The sequence below is a fragment of the Sphaerodactylus townsendi genome, linkage group LG14 (genome assembly GCF_021028975.2).
Source record: "Sphaerodactylus townsendi isolate TG3544 linkage group LG14, MPM_Stown_v2.3, whole genome shotgun sequence".
Classification (NCBI taxonomy): Eukaryota; Metazoa; Chordata; class Lepidosauria; order Squamata; family Sphaerodactylidae; genus Sphaerodactylus; species Sphaerodactylus townsendi.
The window spans coordinates 37,667,373-37,689,234 of NC_059438.1; the positions used below are offsets into that span (position 1 = coordinate 37,667,373).

General features: G+C 48.0%; 1 protein-coding gene across 1 annotated transcript in view; it reads right to left on the minus strand.

The window, feature by feature from the left end:
* Positions 1 to 388: 388 nt before the first annotated feature.
* SLC4A9 (solute carrier family 4 member 9) overlaps positions 389 to 21,862 on the minus strand; it is a 59,908-nt gene continuing 38,434 nt past the window's right edge. Inside the window, exons 16-20 of the mRNA XM_048515585.1 lie at positions 16,410 to 16,588; positions 16,054 to 16,126; positions 8,104 to 8,259; positions 5,520 to 5,624; positions 389 to 696 (exon numbers count right to left, since the gene is read on the minus strand). Of these exons, the coding sequence (XP_048371542.1) occupies positions 5,571 to 5,624; positions 8,104 to 8,259; positions 16,054 to 16,126; positions 16,410 to 16,588 (462 nt within the window). The 3' untranslated portion in view covers positions 389 to 696; positions 5,520 to 5,570. The remainder of the gene's footprint in view (positions 697 to 5,519; positions 5,625 to 8,103; positions 8,260 to 16,053; positions 16,127 to 16,409; positions 16,589 to 21,862) is intronic.

A 21,862-nucleotide genomic window follows, 5' to 3' on the forward strand; every position in this document is an offset into this window, starting at 1 on the left:
CCTTTCATCTTGTCTGGATTCAGTTCCAGCCACTTAACCTTCGTCCGGCTTGCTTGAATTCCAAACACTGGTCCAGGACAGATACTGCAGGTCCCAGCTGCCTAAGCAGAGAGTTACACATTCCACCCCAGGGTGCCAGACATCTCCCACTAAGTTTTATATAAATGTCAAGCAACATTCCTGCCTTTCAGATGAGGCAGAGGTGTGTTCCTGTTATCCACGTTGTGGAAACTTTTTGATAAAAAGAAGCAAAACCAAAGAAGAAGAGAGCCTCCGACTGAAATGGCTTTTTGAAAAAGTCAGTGTGAAATCAATTCCCTTTTGGTACATTTTATTAGCACAACTCCAGAGAGCCTTTCAAAAAAGCAAAACAAAATATATTGGAGGAATGTCAAACAGTATGGGAAATAAGAACACCAGTGGCTGTACAAATGGTGACCTTCCCAGACTGCTCAAGGCCATCTTGATAGAGTATGTCCTGCGTACATCTGTGAGACACAACACAGTGTGCATCTGGCAGATGAAGAGAGACTGCGCATCTTTCTTTGTCATACATTTCCAATTCCCTGGATTATCTTTCTCCACTTTTCGTGTTACAACCATCATGAATAAGCCATGTTCTGTAAAGCATCGGCAGTGACCTATTTCTCAATGCAGCCCATCTGCTGCTGCGAAGAGACCTTCAGGAAATCCCACCTGCAAAGAAGAACAGCATCTTAATAGACCTCATTTTATGCACACAATTAGCTCTACAACCCTGCAGAGCTCACAACTTCTCCCCGGCCTCCACCCCTCCCAAGATTTTGCAGCAAGAATATTTGCTTTTTTTTCCCTGGTTGTAGAGCCTTTTGGAAACCCACGAGGGACACCTGCCAACCTAATGACTTCCCCGCTTGCAAGGAGTGGAATATGATTGAAGCCTATAAAATTATGCATGGGGTAGAAAATGTTGACAGAGAGAAATTTTTCTCTCTTTCTCACAATACTAGAACCAGGGGGCATACATTGAAAATGCTGGGGGGAAGAATTAGGACTAATAAAAGGAAACACTTCTTCACGCAACGTGTGATTGGTGTTTGGAATATGCTGCCACAGGAGGTGGTGATGGCCACTAACCTGGATAGCTTTAAAAAGTGCTTGGACAGATTTATGGAGGAGAAGTCAATCTATGGCTACCAATCTTGATCCTCCTTGATCTCAGATTGCAAATGCCTTAGCAGACCAGGTGCTCAGGAGCAGCAGCAGCAGCAGAAGGCCATTGCTTTCACCTCCTGCATGTGAGCTCCCAAAGGCACCTGGTGGGCCACTGCGAGTAGCAGAATGCTGGACTAGATGGACTCTGGTCTGATCCAGCAGGCTAGTTCTTATGTTCTTATGTCTCTGACTTCCCTGAAGGTGCTGTCATTTGATACTCAGTGCTCCGGGAGAATGTGCTGTCTACAGACTAATAGGTCACACCATGCGGGATGTAACTGTCCAAGGCAGGCATTGAGACAAACTTTACACATTGTGTCTGAATTCCTGCTACCTGTGTTTATGAGGAGGAGAAAGGTAAGAAAAGTGTAATGGTGTCCAACAGAGGTGAAAAGCTTTTCACCCGCCTAAATAAGTTCAACCCGAAAACCTCCCATGGAGAGAGCTCGTAAGGTACCTGCCTTTAGGCCAGTGGTGGCGAACCTACGCCACGGGTGCCAGAGGTGACACTCAGAGCCCTCACTGTGGGCATGCACAAACAGAGTGCCCCCCCCCCACACGTCTAGGTTGGCTTGGGCCACTGGGCTTGATTATTAGCATTAAACCTAAGACCTAGTTTTGTAGGTAACTATGTTAAGCGCTGTTAAACTCCACTGATTTTCATGCGAAGAACTGAAGCACGATCCTTTACCTGGGAGTAAGCTCGGTTGCTGGCAATGGGGATTGCTTCTGAGTAAACCCTCCTAGGGTCGTGATTCACCCGTTGGAAGAGTTGCACAGTTGCTTCAAAGCAAAGCCATCGACTACCGCCAAGCTTACTCCCGAGTAACGCACGCTTCGGAGCCAACCATTTTTTCTAAACCTCAGTACTCTGGTTAAATTGCCATGTTGGCACTTCACGATAAATAAGCGGATTTTGGGTTGCAGTTTGGGCACTTGGCCTCGAAAAGGTTCACCGTCACTGCTTTAGGCAGATCTGCCAGGTTGCCAATAGCCTTGCTGAGTCCAGCAAAAGACAGGCGGCACAACCTACTATTTGCAAGAAGCATCACGTGCCTTTGAGAGGTTTGCAGTCAGTGAACAGCCACAAAACCTGCTACAAACGTGCAAATAAATGAGTCACTTGTTCAGACGGTTGCTGAATTCAACACCTGTTATGGCACATAAATGCTCACACTGGAGTCCTTCGTCATCAGCCCTGATGCAGCACGAGAGAATATTTGCTTCTAAATCATTTGTCTGGTACTTGCTTTGATGGGGACACTCTTCTGCAAATTGCTGAGGCCTGTTAATCATTAGCAGGTGTACCAAAACGTCTCTCATAGCTCTCCTTACCGCTTTTCATTCCACATTTCTGAATATGAAAAGTATGCCACTGGAAATGTCTTAATTCTTTGTCTGCACTTGGCAAGCATACGCTGAATTATTTTCATCAAAGCATGCCGTATCATTTTGAATGTTTGCTTGAAGGCACAATTCTCCACCCGGTACGTGGATAGTAAATTTGATTGCTGATAAACGAAATCTTGACATTTATTCAATAGATTTCTGACTAGATCCTTATCTTGTGCGTGACTTTTAACATCTAAGCCCCTATTGTCATCTTGCAAAAATCAAACAGATCAAAGGGTAAAGTCATATTCAAACCGACACACTTTTGGGCTTGCTCTTCATCCAGGTGGCTGTACCTGTTCATGCTGCCTGCTGCTTTCAAACGTTCTTCAGTTTTTGTGTGCCCCCAAACTTTTCTCTGAACGGCTTCCTTGTTGATTGGATGTTATGCTGCAGCAAGCCTGTGACAGTTCAGAAGGTAAGGAGCAGACAGTTTGCCCTTTTCTGGCTCTGAATGTTTGCTTTGCAGTACATCTAGAGCAGTGGTGGCGAACCTATGGCATGGGTGCCAGAGGTGGCACTCGCAAACAGAGTCCCCCCCCCCCCCATAGGCTGGCCTGGGCTGCTGGGCTCGATTGTTAGCATTAAACCTAAGACCTAGTTTTGGGGAAACACTGTAGGTAACCCTGTTAAGCACTGTTAAATCCCACTGATTTTCATGTGAAGAACTGAAGCGCAATCCTTCACCTGGGAGTAAGCTTGGTTGCTGGCAGTGGTGCTTGCTTCTGAGTAAACCCTCCTAGGATCGTGATTCACCTGTTGGAAGAGTTGCACGGTTGCTTCAAAGCGAAGCCACCAACTACCACCAAGTTTACTCCTGAGTAACGCATCCCTCGGAGCCAACTGTTTTTTCTAAACTAAAACCTCAGTATTCAGGTTAAATTGCTGGGTTGGCACTTTGCAATAAATAAGTGGGTTTTGGGTTGCAATTTGGGCACTCGGTCTCGAAAAGGTTCGCCATCACTGGTCTAGAACTCTTGGTCCGTTTGCTCCAGTGTGGTCAGAGGACCATCGTTATCTTCATCTTCTACTGAACTGCAATGTCATTCAGGATACAGTTCAAACTGTACCCATTTAGTGCAGATAAAACAGCATCGAGCTCATCAGTCACTTGCTCTTCTCTTCAAAGGGATACCTTGCACAATCTCCACAGCTGTCAAACACACAAGCCAAGGTCAGGTTGGGAGACAGCGGGCAGAAGCTGTACCTTCAGGAGTCAGGCAAGGAGGAGACGTAGCACAAACCGAGTTCAAGGCAGGAGACTCAGGGTTCAGTACAGCCAAGTCTGTGGCACAGGCACGTAGGAAAGATGTTGCTACCACACGGCAGCTCTTCCCTTGACCTCTTTGAAGCTAGATGTTCACCTGGCAACCAGAGATGCTGTGCACCTGGCTCATGCATCAGATCTGCTCCTGCAAGCATCTCCTGTCATAGCTGAGGCCTGACTGAGCAGCCCAGCAAGAGCTGTGTCTCCTCTCGTGTAAGTCACTGCACAGCTTTTTCTGGCACTGCTCACGGGGCTCAGGAGAAAGGGGAGGGGCATGACAGTATCGGGTCCCCGGCATCTAGTCTGGTGCTGGAGGGCTGGGGGGCTTCTGTGCTTGTGCCTGGTGGCAGCACTCAGTCTGGACCTGCATGGACTGTCTCATCTTCTGGTGCCTCCGAGGCAGGGGTGTAATGTTACTGTCTAATTTCTCATCTCAGGATCCCCTGTCATGGCTGGGCCATGACAACAGCAAACAGCAGCAGCAGACTGGTTCCCTACTATTCCTTCGTATTGGTAACAGCTGCTGGAGTTTTGACACCAACTCAGCAATGCCCCAGTTCGTTCTTCTCTGTCAATGTGTCTATTGCATTGGCTGATTCCAATGAAAACACTCAGTTCCATTTCTTCATGTTATTGGAATGCTTCTGACAGAATTTTGCATCACCCAGCGAAACATTTTCAGAATATTATAATGCAAGGTTGGCACAACATTGTCTTCCTAGTTCTCTTCACTTCTTGGTGGCCTCTGAGGTTCTCCTCTCACGTCTTGATTCATTTCTTTCCTAAGCTCCCAACACGGACACATGAAGTTGCCTTACACTGAGTCAGACCCGTGGTCCATCAAGGTCAGAATTGTCTACTCAGACTGGCAACAGCTCTCCAGGATCATCTGGAGAATCTCTTCCAACCATTTGTGACTTCCAATCAGCTGGAGATACCAGTAATAGTAGTAATGTTTATTAACATGATCAATGACCAAACAACACACAAGCCTTTATTGGCATATAAAACAGGACAAATTTTTAAAACAAAACAAGGTTAAGAAATACAGTTAAAATTGCTAAAATTACTAATTTCCAGTATAAAATTTGCAACAGTTTCACAAAAGAGCACATCAGAGCTGTTCAGGAGATTGGGTATCTTATAACACTCATGCCACTGAGAACATTGCAAGAAAATGGAATTAATGTATTTCATGCGTAGCTTATTGTATTTAGGGCATAGAAACATAGAATGGTCAAGTGTTTCAACCGTAGTCCTATCACATGAACAAACTCTTAGCACGTTCCATATTCTTAAATCTTCCCTCCAGCAGAGCTGATGGCAGCACATTACATCTTGCAGTAGCCAAGGCTCTCCTCTGGGTGGGATTAATCAGCAGACGAAGATATGCTGCCATAATTCCATGCTCGCATGGGATTAATAATGTAGTCGGAGAACAGGTTGTCTTGGCAGCATGAGTCAAATTATGAAAATCAAGATCCAAGAGCCTAATCTTAACTAGTCTGAAGGCTTCCACCTTTGTGAGCATAAGGAGTGATTCCAATGACCAGCATAAAAGAGATACCAGGAACCGAACCTGTGATTTTCACCTGCCAAGCTAATGCTTGGCCACTGAGCCTCAGCTCCTCCCACCCCCCACCCCCCCATAAAATAAAATCCTTACGCGTCACTGGGGTTCATCTTTCGTCTCGTCCATTGGAGTTCCTCGGTCCCTCTAATTCACAGAGAGGTTGATTTCTGGTCCTTTCTCTTGGTACATACGTTCAGACTAAAAATGAGCACAGCCCAAGAAAGGAGTAAGAAAATGCCAAGACAAACAACACATACGTGTTTGTACCCAAGTTGTCCTTTCTCCTTGCCACTGAAAAACGACTTCAGCAGAGTGGGAAGGAAGACTGGGGGAAGTTTTCAGAACTTAGAGAAAGATTCTCTGGCTAGAAGAAGAAGAGTTTGGATTTATATCCCCCTTTTCTCTCCTGCAGGAGACTCAAAGGGGCTGACAAGCTCCTTGCCCTTCCCCCCTCACAACGAACACCCTGTGAGGTAGGTGGGGCTGAGAGAGCTCCGAGAAGCTGTGGCTAGCCCAAGGTCACCCAGCTGGCATGTGTGGGAGTGCCCAGGCTAATCTGAATTCCCCAGATAAGCCTCCACAGCTCAGGTGGCAGAGTGGGGAATCAAACCCGGTTCCTCCAGATCAGAGTGCACCTGCTCTTAGCCACTACGCCACTGCTGCTCCTCTAGGAGGAGTCTACAGCCGGGAAAAGTCACCAATCCAGGCTTTCGAAAAAAGCCCTCTAATTTTCCCTGGGAAAATGTAATCGGCAGGAACCAGAAATACAAACTCCATGGGTTGAAATGGCAATCTGGAGCATGGGCACGTCCACATCCTTCTGCTGGCCGGACTCCCCAGTCCTTTACAATGAGTGCAACCCCCCAAGACCAAAACTAAGGTGGGGTGGCAAGAGAGGGTTACCAACAGTAGTCCCTGGCTAGTCCAAGGATAAGGAGCCAGAGTAAATAAGAGTCTGGAACATCAGCAGTGGCCCACTGTAGACCTGTGTATGTGATAACAAATGCACACTAGGATGGGCAGCTCTAGCTTGGGAAATGTTTGGAGATACGGGCAGTGGTGGGATACAAAAATTTTAGTAACAGGTTCCCATGGTGGTAGGATTCAAACTGTGGCGTAGCGCCAATGGGGCTGGGCGGGGCGTAGCTGGGCATTCTGGGGGTGGGGCATTCCTGGGTGGGATTGTGGCAAGGACGCAGCCACTGCGCCGGTCCTTGGGCAGGAAAATAATGCACGCAGACGCAGGCTGCCACGCACGCCGGTGCACCTCCTGCTAGACTGCTTCAAGTTCTGCGCGCTACTGCTGAGAGGAAGGGCATAACTAAGGCAAAAATCACGTGACAAAATCACCCATTAGTAACCCCCTCTCGGCACACACAAATAATTAGTAACCTACTCTCGGGAACCTGTGAGAACCTGCTGGATCCCACCTCTGGATACGGGGATAGAGCTTAGCCAAGGTGAAGTCTGGAGAAAGGAAGGAGCTCAGAGGGAAAGTGATGCAACAAAGGCCACCCTCCTAAGTAGCATTTTCTCCAGGGGAATTGATCTGGAGAGCGCTTGTACTTCTGGGAGATCTCCAGGCCCCTCCTGGAGGGTAGCAACCCCAGTGTCCACACCTACACCTATCCCTGATACCTCATTACTCTGGAGATCACCTGCCCGAATTCTGGGAAAGGACAGCGTCTCATTCTTTCTGCCCAGCTGAATAAAAGGTGGTGTGTCCAGAAACCCAGCTGCCTCCATCCAACACAGGACTTGAAAAGCAGAGGTTCCCACCCACCCCCGCCCGTTTCTTCCTTCCTTGTTGACCCTCATTGATCTATTGAGAGGGGACAGACCCCCAGTATGAACCCCCCTCATCCGCTCCGATTATCATGACAGGGGTTTATACTGGTCCTTGAATTGCCCGCTTGTCACCCAACAGAGCAAAGACATTTTTAGTGGTTGCCCCTTTCCTCTAGAATCAACTTGTTGGGGAAGTTTGTGCCCTGTGGGATCTTTCTGCATTCTGCAGGGCACGGAAAGCCACTTTATATCGGGTGGCCTTTGGCTAATGTTATGGACCAGGGAGCTGTCCAGTTGTTTTGTTTCCCAGGCAAGTTTTGTAGCTGATATTTTAATTGGTTTTATTGTTCTATTTATTAGTTTTGTTTCCATTTTATTTATATTGATTGTATTTCAAAGGGAAATGCTGTAAGCTGTCCCAAGTCCCCCATGGGCAAAGGACACAGGCAGAGGTGGGATCCAGCAGGTTCTCACAGGTTCCTGAGAGTAGATTACTAATTATTTGTGTGTGCTGAGAAGGGGTTACTAATTGGTGATTTTGCCACGTGATTCTCAGCAGTAGCGCACAGAACTTGAAGCAGTCTAGCAGGAGGTGCACCGGCGTGCGTGGCAGCCTGCGCCTGCATGCATTAGTTTCCTGTCCAAGAACTGGCGCAGTGGCTGCGTCCTTGCCACAGCCCCGCCCAGGAATGCCCTGCCCCCGGAATGCCCAGCCACACCCCCTTCGTGCCCCGCCCAGCCTCATTGGCGCTACACCACAGTTTGAATCCCACCACCATGGGAACCTGTTACTAAAATTTTTGGATCCCACCACTGGACACAGGGTGGAAATTAAATAAGTAGTCTGACGACCGTGTCTGCCTTGCTCCAAGAACTCAGCCAAGCTTACCTCTTCACTGTCACTCTCGTCTGGGTCTTGCTTCCCTTTCAGTTTTTCCTCTTCCTCTTTTTTGTCTTTTTCAGGTATGATATCATCCAGCCAGGCCAGATCATGGCGGGAGAAGATGCATCCCATCCCCTTCCGAATGCCCACAAGAGCCAGCAGCTGCAAGACCAAAATATCATCACACAAAGTGAGGAGGAGGAGGATGGTTTATTTACGTGGCCTCAACAGAAATGGCACTTCAGAGAGCAAACTAAGCCCCTGAAAGGTTTACAGTCAACTTTCAAAGTGGGGGGTGAGGCAAGAAAGGGGGAAGAGAGAGAACAGAGGAAAGGAAGAGACCAGGGAGAAACCTTGGGGGAAAGGTGGGACTTAAAAAGGCATGGTGGTGGCGTTCCACTAACAAAGCTCCCGACATTTCTCACCCCACCCCATCCCACTAAATCCAGAGACATGGAGCTTTGATTTGGATTGGGAGAATAACAGGAAGAGGGGTTACGCCTTCCTCCCCTGCCACTTTCCCAACTTGAAACAGCCCCAACTTGAAACAGCCCCAGGGAACCTCTATTTGGGAATGCCATTAGGGAATCCAACGAATGACCTCAGTCTACGGGCCAAGTACATGAGCCAATTTGTGGTGCTCCTAGCAAACCACCACATTACAACTGAAACAAAAATGCATGGACAACATTCAAAATGCATTATGACTTTTAAAAAATCACGTTTTGAATTCTGAGTGCAAAATATGACATAACATTTGTCAACAACATTTAAAGTTTCACGGATTATTGTATGTTGTCCATGAAAGACTTATGAGCCAGCAAACTCAGGCAAAAGTCTGAATCAGGTATCACAGGAGAATATAAAGCACTGAAGTCAGATGTGGAATATTCAAAGAACATTTGGTGAATATTCAGAAAACTGTTGGCTTCAAATTTTGCCACGGAAATGAACTTCCACCCCGACAAATGCTGCCACGAAGATTGAAGGACTCTGTGGAAGACACTGAAGGAAATTCACGTAGCAAAAAGTAATGCTTGAGTTTGGCAGAAGAGCCTAGGGGTCTGCAACCTACGGCTCTCCAGATGTTCATGGACTACAATTCCCATCAGCCCCTGCCACAATGGCTGATTGGCTGATGGGGCTGATGGGAATTGTAGTTCATGAACATCTGGAGAGCCGTAGATTGCAGACCCCAAGAGAAAGAGCCCACTAAATGATTTCATGAGGCCACCTGCGGGTTACAACCGCAAGAAAGCTGGCCAGACCCCCTCACCATCAGTGGGAAGATGATGGCCGCCTCCGTTGACTTCAGGATCCACAGGACAGCCAGGCAGAGTATTTGAATGAAAGTGAAGAGATGGACTCTGCGCAGAGGAACGTGGCGGAGATAAATGAAGTCAGGCTGGTGTTTGGCCGGCATTAGCAGGAGCTGAAGTCTGTCTGTTAACTGGAAAAGATAAAAGGCACACGAAAACCTTCCTGTAGTCAGCAACTATCTCAAGGCATGAAGCTCCTTTCCTGGAACAGGGCAATGTGAAATAGCCATCACATGTTATCAGAAGCAGCACGGGGATATCTTCTCAAGACCATGAGAATATGTCCATGTAAAATAAAGCTTCACCTTCTGAAGATGCGGTGTAGGGGAGTCAATATAGGGTGTAGCCTAAAAGGGGGCTTGTGAATTGCAAGATTAGGTCTTGAATCAGCCATACATTCACTGGGGCCATTTCGACACAGGTTTTGTGGAAGGCTTTCACAGCTGGATTTAACTGGTTTTCTGGGCTGTGTGGCCGTGGTCTGGCAGATCTTGAACAAGATCTACCAGACCACTGCCACACAGCCCAGAAAACCCACAACAACAAGTCTACACAGGTTATTTGCCCTGGATTTGGTGCTGTTGGAAAGTGGTTTTCCCCTCACTTCCCCTCAGCATCATGGCACATTCAAGCATCACACAGGGTTTTCCTGGGTTTTTTCCTCCCATTTTTGGCCCTTTCCCCACTTACCTTTGAGCACCCTTTGCTGCGCGCTACTCTCAGCGCGCGTCATCTCTGGCGCGCTCCTGGGCTTCCCCACGACCCCACGCTCTCTGCGGGTTCATCAAAAGGCGCTGTTTTGAGGAGCACCAGGGATGCCGCGTGCTGAGGGGGCATGAGAGTGTCAGCATCAGGGCAGCTGTGTTGTCACCACCCCTGTAGTGGGGAGTGCTGTGGGACCCCGCGCTACTTGCGGAGAGTAGCGCGCAGCATAAGGTAAGTGGGGAAACGGCCTTTCTCAAACCTGCTTTGCTCCAGAGTTTTGGGAAAGATCAAAGTAAAGCCTGGATGAATGCTGTGCAGGTGGGGAAGTTTAGATTTTCCTGCTCACATGGCAGCCATTTCCCCAGATCCTGCTGAGCAAGTGGCCAGAGGATGCTTATGGCAGGCCTGTACTTGCCTACTATCCTCAATCTTCCATCATTTTTTTTTTGCCAATCTGACTTAGGGTGACCTCAAAGAGTTTTCAAGGCAAGAGATATTCAGAGGTGGTTTGCCATTGCCTGCCTCCACATCATGACCCCGATATGTTCCCTAAAGAGGGTCGTGATTTGGTACGTTCCCCCAAGAGTGCTTAGTTTGGTGAATCAGAGGTAGAATCCATCAGGTTCTCACAGGTTCCCGAGAGTAGGTTACTAATTATTTGTGTGTGCCGAGGGGGGGTTACTAATGGGTGATTTTGCCACGTGATTTTGGCCTTAGTTACACCCCTCCTCTCAGCAGTAGTGCGCAGAACTTGAAGCAGGCTAGTGGGAGGTGCACCGGCGTGCGTGGCAGCCTGCGCCTGCGTGCATTCGTTTCCCGCCCAAGGACTGGCACAGAGGCTGCGTCTTTGCCACAGCCCTGTCCAGGAATGCCCCGCCCCCGGAATGCCCGGCCACGCCCCCATCATGCCCCACCCAGCCCCATTGGCACTACGCCGCAGTTTGAATCCCACCACCATGGGAACCTGTTACTAAAATTTTTGGATCCCACCACTGCGGTGAATGGTAATTTACTGGTGGTTCCTGGCCCAAAGAAGAAGAAAAAGAAGACAACGAGTTGGATTTATATCCCACCTTTGTCTCCTGTAAGGAGACTCAGAGGGGCTGGCAAACTCCTTGCCCTTCCCCCCTCACAACAAACACCCTGTGAGGTAGGTGGGGCTGAGAGAGCTCCGAGAAGCTGTGACTAGCCCAAGGTCACCCAGCTGGCGTGTGTGGGAGTGTACAAGCTAATCTGAATTCCCCAGATAAGCCTCCACAGCTCAGGCGGCAGAGCTGGGAATCAAACCCGGTTCCTCCAGATTAGATACATGAGCTCTTAACCTCCTACGCCACTGCTGCGAACTTCCCCAGGAATTCCTGCGCATCTGGATAAAGACAAACAAAAAGGCCTCCTCCCAGCTTTACAGTTGCAATTAAGACCGACATACTAAACCAGCAGTTCCCAACTTTCTTGGTACGGTGACCCATCCAGGGCTGGTCCAAAGCTTCTTGGTGCCCTGGGCAAAGTGTGACCTCGGGGCCCACCACCACGTTGCCTCTCTGTCTCCTCCTCTGTCACCAGTTCCGTCATCACAAAGGTGTGATGAGCATGGGTCTTTGGGGGTTGGGAGAGGGTGGGCGGGGGAGGCATGGAGCAGCGGCAGGTGGCAGGCAGCTGATCAGCTAGCTGGTGGGTGGGTGATTTGGGGTTGGGAGAGAGCAAGTGGGGGAGGCTTTGTCGTTAGGGCAGTGGTGGCGAACCTTTGGCACTCCAGATGTTATGGACTACAATTCCCATCAGCCCCTGCCAGAGGCGTACCGGGGGTAAATGGCGCCCGGAGACAAATTGTCTCCAGGACGCCCCCAGGCTCTGCCCCCCCAGCTCCACCCCCTGATGCCTCCAGGCTCCACCCCCACTTCCCTCGACCCCGCCCATGTCACCATGGACATGGGCAAGGTCTAGGGCCATGGTGGCGAACCTTTGGCACTCCAGATGTTATGGACTACAATTCCCATCAGCCCCTGCCAGAGGCGTACCGGGGGTAAATGGCGCCCGGAGACAAAGTGTCTCCAGGACGCCCCCAGGCTCTGCCCCACCACCCCAGCTCTGCCCCCTGATGCCCCCAGGCTCTACCCCCACTCATGTCACCATGGACATGGGCGAGGTCTAGGGTGCCCACCTCCCCCTGCCAGCTCAGCTCCCAGCTGGCAGCCCGCAGTCTCTTCTGACTTCCCCTCCAGGCAGGCCAGAAGAGACTGCAGTCCCAGCCTTGGAGACCTGCTTTTATAAGCAGTGAGGCTGGGGGATGGGGCTTGGGGAGCAGGAAGGGGTGGGACTCTCACCTTCCCAAGCCCCCCCTGGCCTTAGTGCTTATTAAAGCAGGTCTCTGAGGCTGGGACTGCAGTCTCTTCTGGCCTGCCCGTAGGGGAGGTCAGAAGAGACTGCACTGTGGGAAAGCAAGGGCAAAGCATCAGTATGGGCAGCACTGGGCTTTCTTTCATTGACTTCCTTTATAACCTGCCCTTCTCTCCAACTAGAACCCAAAGAAGCTTTCATCATTCTCTTGTCCTCCATTTTGTCATCGCAACGATGCTGTGAGATAAGTCCCGTGGTGGCAAACCTATGGCACTACGGATGTTCATGGACCGCAATTCCCATTGGCCATGCTGGCAGGGGCTTGTGGGAATTGTAGTCCATGAACATCTGGAGTGCCATAGGTTCACCACCACTGAGTTAGACTGAGAGAGTGTGACTGGCCCAAAAGCATTTGGCCAGCTTCTGTGGCAGAGATTTGAAACAGGGGGCCTTTCCCCACTTACCTTAAGCCCCACGCTACTCTCCTCAAGTAGCGTGGGGTCCCCCGGCGCTCCCCACGACGGGGCGGCGACAGTGCAGCCACCTCAACGCTGCTGTTGCGCCCCCTCAGCGCTCGGCATCCCTGGGGCTCTTGTAAAGGGTGCCTTTTGATGACCCCGCGCAGAGCAGCACGCGACATAGGGGGGATCGGGGTGAGTGGGGAAACGCCCGGGGTCACCCAGACCCCAGTCTGAAGGTCTTGACTACACCACTCGGGCTGTAGGTGACACTGAACTCTATCAAACGATATGGTCCCTGTAAGCATTGATGCTGGTGGTGGTAGAAAGTGTGGTCAAATCGCAGTTGATTTAAGGCAATTTGTATGGTTTTCAAGGCAAGAGGTAAGCAGAGGTAGTTTGCCCTTGTCTTCCTCTGTGTAGAGACCTTGGACTTTAAAAAAATCCTTTATTTATTCATTATTATACGCAGCATAAGAAAACTGATCAATATGAACAAAAACACAGTTTTACAGAACATACAGAGAATATGAGAAGAGAGCAAAATATAAAAGAGCAAAAATCAAAAGAAGATAAAGTAGGCAGGAGAAAGGTGCAAAAGAAAATCTCTACGTTATCCGTGAATCTAACCTTTGACTTAACATATATTGATTCAACCTGCATTGCTCCCACTCGAATTCCGAATCATCTTCAAGGTGTGGGTGCTGACCTTTAAGGCCTTACGCGGCCTGGGACCCTCGTACCTTTGGGACCGCATTATCCCATATGTCCCTACTTGGCCTCTGCGCTTGGCAGAGGCCAATTTGCTGGTGGTCCCCGGCCCCTCAATGATGTGGCTGGCCTCTGCTTGGGCCAGGGCCTTTACGGCTCTGGCCCCAGCCTGGTGGAACACTCTCCCTCCAGCTGTCCAGGCCCTGCAGGATCTTGGGGAATTCCGCAGGGCCTGTAAGACTGAGTTGTTCCACCGGGCCTTTGGAGTGACCAGCTGCTGAGGTGCCCCCTCTTGTTCTTGCTCCTTTTGTATCAGGATCCCTTTATATTAAGGGGATCCGTCGTTTCTCCCTCTTGGGGAGGGTTTTAAATATGGGTCTCGTTGGACGCCTTTTTAATCGTATTAACTGCTGTTTTTAAAGGGATTTTGTTATTATATTTTTAAAACTGATGGAGCCTGTGCGATTTGCAGTTTACTTATATGTAGTTAATTTTGCTCCCTTTGTTTGCTTTTTATTGTGATAGATTCTATGTTGCACACCGCCCAGAGCCCCTCCGGAATAGGGCGGTATAGAAAACTAAACAATAAATAAATAGCCAGATAGCCAGATAGCCAGCTAGCCAGCTAGCCAGCTAGCCAGCTAGCCAGCTAGCTAGCTAGATAGATAGATAGATAGATAGATAGATAGATAGATAGATAGATAGATACCTACCTACCTACCTACCTACCTACCTACCTACCTACCTACCTACCTACCTACCTACCTACCTACCTACCTACCTACCTACCTACCTACCTACCTACCTACCTACCTACCTACCTACCAGAGGTGGGATCCAACCTGTTCTCATTTTTTCTGAGTGCCGAGAAGGGGTTACTAAAGCAACCTCCCTGCCCAATAGGGACTGGAGCTGCGTGTGTGCGGCGGCGCCACTGTTTGAATCCCACCACCATCGGAACCTGTTATTAAAATTTCTGGATCCCACCACTGATACATACATACATACTTACATAAACAATAAACCTAACATGTATTGACTTCCCATTGGCTTCTTATATTTCTACAGATCTTATATTGTACAAAGGACTACAAAAAGACCTTTAACTTTCTCTTCCAAATACTACCCAGAGTTGACCCTGCTTAGCTTCCAAGGTCCGATGAGATCAGGTTAGCTTGGGCTAAACAGGTCAGGACTACAGTGATTGAATGCCACAGTGGATGAGCTCCTACCCTTTTAACAACTGCGCACTGAGAGGTTGCTGACTGGACTCTGCCTTCTCCCAGGGGCAGCACTGGTAACTTACCAACCTCTTACTATTGCTGTGCCATTAATGGTAACTGGCAACCCTGCCCACGGGAGACATTTTCTTATATAAGGAACAAATCTCCAGCACTTAGCATGTTAAATGTTTCATCACCATGCCAGGAGAACATTGATGCAATTCCTACTACCCAACAGCTGTTACAAGCACAAGGGTAGGGCAGGACTTTGTTTTTCCTGGTCAGCTGGAAGCCTGCCTCATGGGAGACATTTTCTTATATGAGACAAAATAAACCTCAGCCATCAGGGATACAGTGAAGGACTTGGGAGGGGGACCCGTTCCTGTTTCAGGCCTCTGTCCATGAGTATTACACCATCACCTCACAAGGGCACCACCCCACATGCGGTCTCAGCGTTGCCAACTCTGGGTTGGGAAATTCCTAGAAATTTGGGACGGAGCCAGGAGAGGGAAAGGTTTAGGGAGGGCAAAGACGTCAATGGTGTGTGTGTGTGAGTGAGTGAGTGAGAGAGAGAGAGAGAGAGAGAGAAAGAGAAAGAGAGAGAATGAGAACACAGAGTCTACCCTCCAGTGGAATTGATCTCTGTGGTGGTGGAAAGTGCCGTCAAGTCACAGTGGACCTATGGTGATAGGACACAGGTGTCAAACTCACGGCCCTCTAGATGTTATGGATTATAGTTCCCATCATGCTGGCAGGGGATGATGGGAACTGTAGTTCATAACATCTGGGAGGGGATGATGGGAGCTGTAGTTCATAACATCTGGAGGGCCATGAGTTTGACACCTATGCCATAGGATATTCAAGGCAAGAGATGTTCAGAAGCCATTGCCTGCATCTACATGGGCTGAGAATGTCCTGAGAGAACTGTGACTTCCCCAAGGTCATCCATCAGGCTTTACATGGAGGAGTGGGGAATCAAGCCCTGTTCTCCAGATACTGATCTCTGGAAATAAGTTGTAATCAGACGGCCAAATTAAAGAGAGGTTTGCTTATGCTACAGAGTGGGCACGATTATACGGGGCAAAGTTTAAACCTGCTCTCTGCCTGTCCCATTCTGATGATCAGTCCCGAGTCAAGGTCTGATAACCAAACATTTCTCTCTCTTTGTAATCAACATGAGCAGATTCTGAAAACCCATATTACCTTGAGGACAGGTGCCAAGAACACAGACAGTCCGGTGAAAAGGAAAACCATCAGCCCCGTCACTCTCTGCTCCCTGCAAACAAGAGCACTGGTGGTTAGACCTTCCTGTTGCCCCTCTTATCTGCTGCCGCCTTTCCCATCCAACTACTTCTATGGCAAGCAGGAAGCCAGCAGATGGGAGGCTGGATCCTGACAACTCTTCCATCACAGCCCGAGCAGTTACAGGTGTCAAACTTGTGGCCCTCCAGATGTTATGGACTAGAGTTCCCATCATCCCCTGGAACTGTAGTCCATAACAGCTGGAGGGTCGTGAGTTTGACACCTAGCTTGAAGAATGGGAGGTACAGCCCCAATACCTGATTCCCAGGAACTTCTGCTGCTCGCCTGGAGCACACGTGGTGCTCTCCTTCTTCAGGCTATCCATGTGAGCCAGGGAGATGACTGTGGAGGACACATACCAGGGCAAGCCCATGACCGAGGTGAAAATCATCAGCAGGGAGACGCAGAAGAAATCCAGGTGGAATCCTGCCCCTTTCTGCAATGAGACAGTTGATGCTCAGAGAGGCTGGCTGGAGGAAACAGGAGCAGCAGCAGCAGAAGGCCTCTAGTTTGCCTTGGCCTGCCCCTTGGGCAGCAGTTGAGCTGGACGACAGACCAAGACCTGCCCAGGTGGCACCTAGCTGCTCTGCCGTACCTGCACCCACTGTGCCGCAGCCACACACACACACTCTGCTTTCACATCCTGCACGTGAGCTCCCAAAGGCACCTGGTGGGCCACTGCGAGTAACAGAGTGCTAGACTAGATGGACTGTGGTCTGATCCGGCAGGCTCTTTCTTATGTTCTCTTACGTTCTTATGATCAAGCCCTGCATTTTATTCTCCAGTCGATGCATCATTCCTTTGATTTACTGGAGGGAAAAATAACATTTCCAGAAGTTGTGTAGCTTGTTTAATTCAGTCCGTTTGTAGTGGAGTTTCAACAATGTCATCTTCGGGGACGTAGAATGTAATTTTTGACTGCTTAGCAACCAAAACCATCTTTCTTGCTGTAGACTCGAGGCATGAGAAAAACTGCTAGCTCCTTTCCCCAACACATACTTCAGAAACAACCTTGTGAACTGTGGGGATTGTCTGTCCCTTTCTTTCTGCCCCCACCCCCGTTTCCACATGCACACATACACATGTTATGGCAGTACACTTTCTCTCATGTCTCTGCTTTATCACACATCTCTCTCTGTGAAACGAGCTCCTTCTACATCAGAAGCTCTGTAAAGTAAAACAATATGGGGCGTCTTTGAACAATCCATCCATCAATAGCACAAAAGATGGAAAATGCTGAATTAGAACTCCTCAAGAAAATAAACCCTTTCTGTTATCCTGGCTCAAACAGGAACTTGGATTTTTTTTGCCCACTATAATTTCTACAAGCTCAGTAAGGCACACTTGATGTGATTTTATACTGTTTATGTCAAATAAAGGCTAAATGAAATGAAAAAAATGAATAAGGCACACTTGTTAGCATCAGACTGAAAGAGATCTTAACACAGAAATCTGGAAAGATAAAATTTATGGCCAAATCAACAAATCTTGTAAAAGAGAGGTCAAAACAAGAGTTTGATGAAAAATGGGAACTGCATTTTTTTTATATGAGGCTGAAACGATTGTGCAAGAATAATAGCAAGAATATTAATTTGTTACTGTCTAAGATATAAGTAGCTGCTTGCTAGATACTTGTTGCTGTTCTAGAACGAAAGATCAGAAGGAAACAAATTTTAAAACCATGTAAATGTTCTCTCTGAATGATATTAGTGTTGTAATTCTAAGATCCAATGTGTCAGTGTTAATATATACATAGTTTATGGGTAACTGAGCTTTTTTTGTCTTTCTATATTTTCTTTTCTGTTTTTTCAATTATATTTCAGAAAATTAATAAAAATGTTATAAAAAGACATATTCTTTAGAAACTTTAATAAGCTATTCTTAACATTACATGTATCTGTTCTATACTATATCTTACATTACATAACACAGGGGTGCCGCTAGGGAAAATGGAGCCTGGGGCGGACTCCCAGTTTTTGGCCCCTGCATGGGTTCCCGCACTGCCCCTCGAACCATCCCCGGGCCCCCCTACCCCCCACTTACCTTGGCTGGTGGTGAGGAGAAAAAAAAGTCAAGGTTCCCTCTAGTTTGCCTTGGCCTGCCCCTTGGGCAGCAGTTGAGCTGGACAACAGACCAAGACCTGCCCAGGTGGCACCTAGCTGCTCTGCCGTACCTGCACCCACTGTGCCGCAGTCACACACACACACTCTGCTTGCATTGGCCCACGCCTCAAGCAGCAGCTGAGCCGGCTGAGGCCTACCCAGTCGGCACCTGGCTGCTCTGCCACATCTGTGCACACTGCGCCGCAGCCGCCTCACCCCAGAGGTGGGATCCAACCAGTTCTCACCACTTCTCTAGAAGTGGTTACTAATTTTTTCTGAGCGCCAAGAAGGGGTTACTAAAGCAACCTCCCTGCTCGATAGGGACTGGAGGTGCATGCGTGTGTGCGGCGGCACCACTGTTTGAATCCCACCACCTGGCTGGCAGAAGTGTGGAGGGCAATTTTTCTCCCCCTACGTGACTCAACGGGGGCCGCCCAGGGCGGTTGTCCCCAGATGTCCCCATTATAGCTACACCTATGACTGTAAATATCAATTACATATGCTTATATATCATACTATAACACACAGGTGTCAAACTCGTGGCCTTCCAGATGTTATGGACTACAGTTCCCATCATCATGCTGGCAGGGGACGATGGGAACCGTAGTCCATAATATCTGGAGGCCCGCGAGTTTGACACCTATGCTATAACAGCATAATGGTTATCCATATATTATACTATAATCCTACACTGATGTCAGTTTTCTTATGCTTCAGACTGTTTCTTTTTCAGTTAATTGCTGTTTATCCTACTTAATTATACTTTTGTAACTCTGTACCCTATGAGAGAGAGGAGGCAATCTCTGAAATCTCTCATAATCCATTACGTGTAATAACCTAATTCATTCTAGTCCCTTTCATAGATAAGCACATGTGAAACATTACTGACAGGAATCACACCACACCTCTCTTTGCTCGCAACTGCTCCCTTTACCTTTTCTCCTTCTGTAATTTTTCCAGATAAATGTGGGAAATGATTTCCCCGTCACAGCACCTGAAGAAGGAATTGGACTTCTGGAATGAATGTGTCAGTCTTTAAGGTGCCACGGATTCTTGCTTTACTTTGCTACAAAATACTCTGCCAGCTCAGACCAGGTGCATTATGCACAGGTGATCTGCCCTGCAGCGAGGGGACGGATCCTGCGGGGCAGAGATTTCGGTACTGATGGCATCCAAGTTGCGATGCCGAAGATCCTGGAAGAGAGTCAAGAAACCCCAACGTTTCTCTCCTGCTTTGGGGTTTTGCTCCTTCTAGGTTGCTCCCCTATCAAAAGCCAAGATCAAAGGTTGCCTTTTTTGGACACAGTGTGTAACAGACTTCTCTCTGTGATACACCTCTGAAGATGCCAGCCACAGATGCAGGCGAAACATTACGAACAAGATCTACCAGACCACGGCCACACAGCCCAGAAAACCCACAACAACCAGTTGAATCCAGCCGTGAAAGCCTTCCACAAAATGTTGCCTTTTTTGTTTTTTTAATCCCTTTAAATGTGGTGCTATTTCTTATATTGTGCTGGCAGCTTTAATTGCTTTTGTATTTTTAGGAAAACGCGCCCCAAAAATATTAACATCACATTTAAAGGGATTTTAAAAACCCCAAAAGGCAACCAGTGGTTTTTACTTTTGATGGGGGAGTGACCTGGATATGAGGGCAGGCAAGCCACGCGGCAAATAGTGGGGCACCTCCTTGCATTTAAACAAGGAAATGCATGGAAACCAGAGGTGGGATCCAGCAGGTTCTCACCAGTTCCCGAGAGTGGGTTACTAATTATTTGTGTGTGCCGAGAGGGGGTTACTAATTGGGTCCGCTTTTCCGTTAGAAATTCCATTAGGTCCAAAAACCATGAAGTCCTGTTGTTTCCTATGAGGCTGGTTAACGAAGGTAGAAAACGGGGTCATTCTCCCTGTTGGGCTGTTTTAAAAACATGTTTTAGTAATATGGTAAAATTCCTTGTTTAAGGAAAGTATCCTTCTTTTGATTTCTAGAAACAAAATTAAGTATTTGAAAGTATTAAGTATTTGACAGGCAGTCAATTGGAGGAGAAGTAGTTGTTTCTGTTGGCAGTAGACGATAGGACTTGCTATAATGAGTTTAAATTATGGACAGAAAGATACCAGCTGGAAATTAGGAACTTTTTTTTACAGTAAGAGTTTTTTACAGTAACAGAGAAATTATTAATGCCCCGCCCCCGGAATGCCTGCCCCCGCCCCCATCGTGCCCCGCCCAGCCCCTTAGGCGCTACGCCACTGTTTGAATCCCACCACCATGGAAACCTGTTATTAAAATGTTTGGATCCCACCACTGATGGAAACCACACTGTGAACCCACTGCAGGGGGAGAAGCATTGCAGAAAGCAGTCCAAGGGCCCTGATTTGAGATTTCGAAATCCTCTTTCTTGCACTTCACAAGCTACTTATTTCTTAGGTTGCAGCTGTTGGCCTTCCCTGGTCTTCACTCATCTCCCACACATCAGACTTGCAAATCCCCCTTAGATGAAGAAGAACAGCTGGATTTATATCCCCCGTTTCTCTCCTGTAGGAGACTCAAAGGGGCTTACAAACTCCTATTCCTTCCCCTCTCACAACAAACACCTTGTGAGGTAGGTGGGGCTGAGAGAGCTCTGAAGAACTGTGACTAGCCCAAGGTCACCCAGCTGGCATGTGCTGGAGTGTACAGGCTAATCTGAATTCCCCAGATAAGCCTCCACAGCTCAGGCACCAGAGTGGGGAATCAAACCTGGTTCCTCCAGATTAGAGTACACCTGCTCTTAACCGCTATGCCACTGCTGCTCCTTTCATTGCATTAATAAAATAATAAAGTTAAAATCTGCTATCTGTCAAAGTCCACTGTCTAGCATCATCTGTCAGGGTATGTGCCCTGGATAAAAGAAAGAGGGTGGGGGGAGAGGGAGGAGATAAAACCATGGGATTACATCCTTGGACAATATCAAAACTATTGGATATATCTATTAATTACTATAGCAAAACTGAACAGCAGAGCTGGAGCAAGTGGGAACTGGGCCTGGGGCACGCGTGCGCCCCGCACCCCTGCCATGCCACGCCCTGGAATGCCCCAGGAACGCCACGACACACCCTCATAATGTCCCTGTCCCCTTGGCACTACGCCACTGCTGAACAGTCAGGAAGAGTATAATCATGCACAGCAAACTTGAGGCAAGTATGTTACAAAAAGATGAAACTTTCAAGATAGATTCACATCCATTTTGTAGCAAAAAGGCGAAAGAAGCCTAGTTGAAAGAATACTTTCCCCTATCAAAATATTCTTGAAGAGTTTAAAGTCTATATAAAGAGCAAACCAGCATTATTAAGGGCAGGTGAACATGAACAGGCAGATGTATGGGTTGAAACTAGAGATATTATCAAAAAGAATGCACAAAGACTATTCCTGTAGTCAAAAATAATGAAAAGTCTGAATGGATGACCGATCAAACTTTAAAGTTGCTAAAGACAGACAAAAAGCAAAAGTATTAGGTGACAGAAATAGAAGTCTAAATGCATAATTTTATAGACTTCAATCATATCCCCCCTCAGACGTCTCCTCTCCAAACTAAAGAGCCCCAAACGCTGCAGCCTCTCCTCATAAG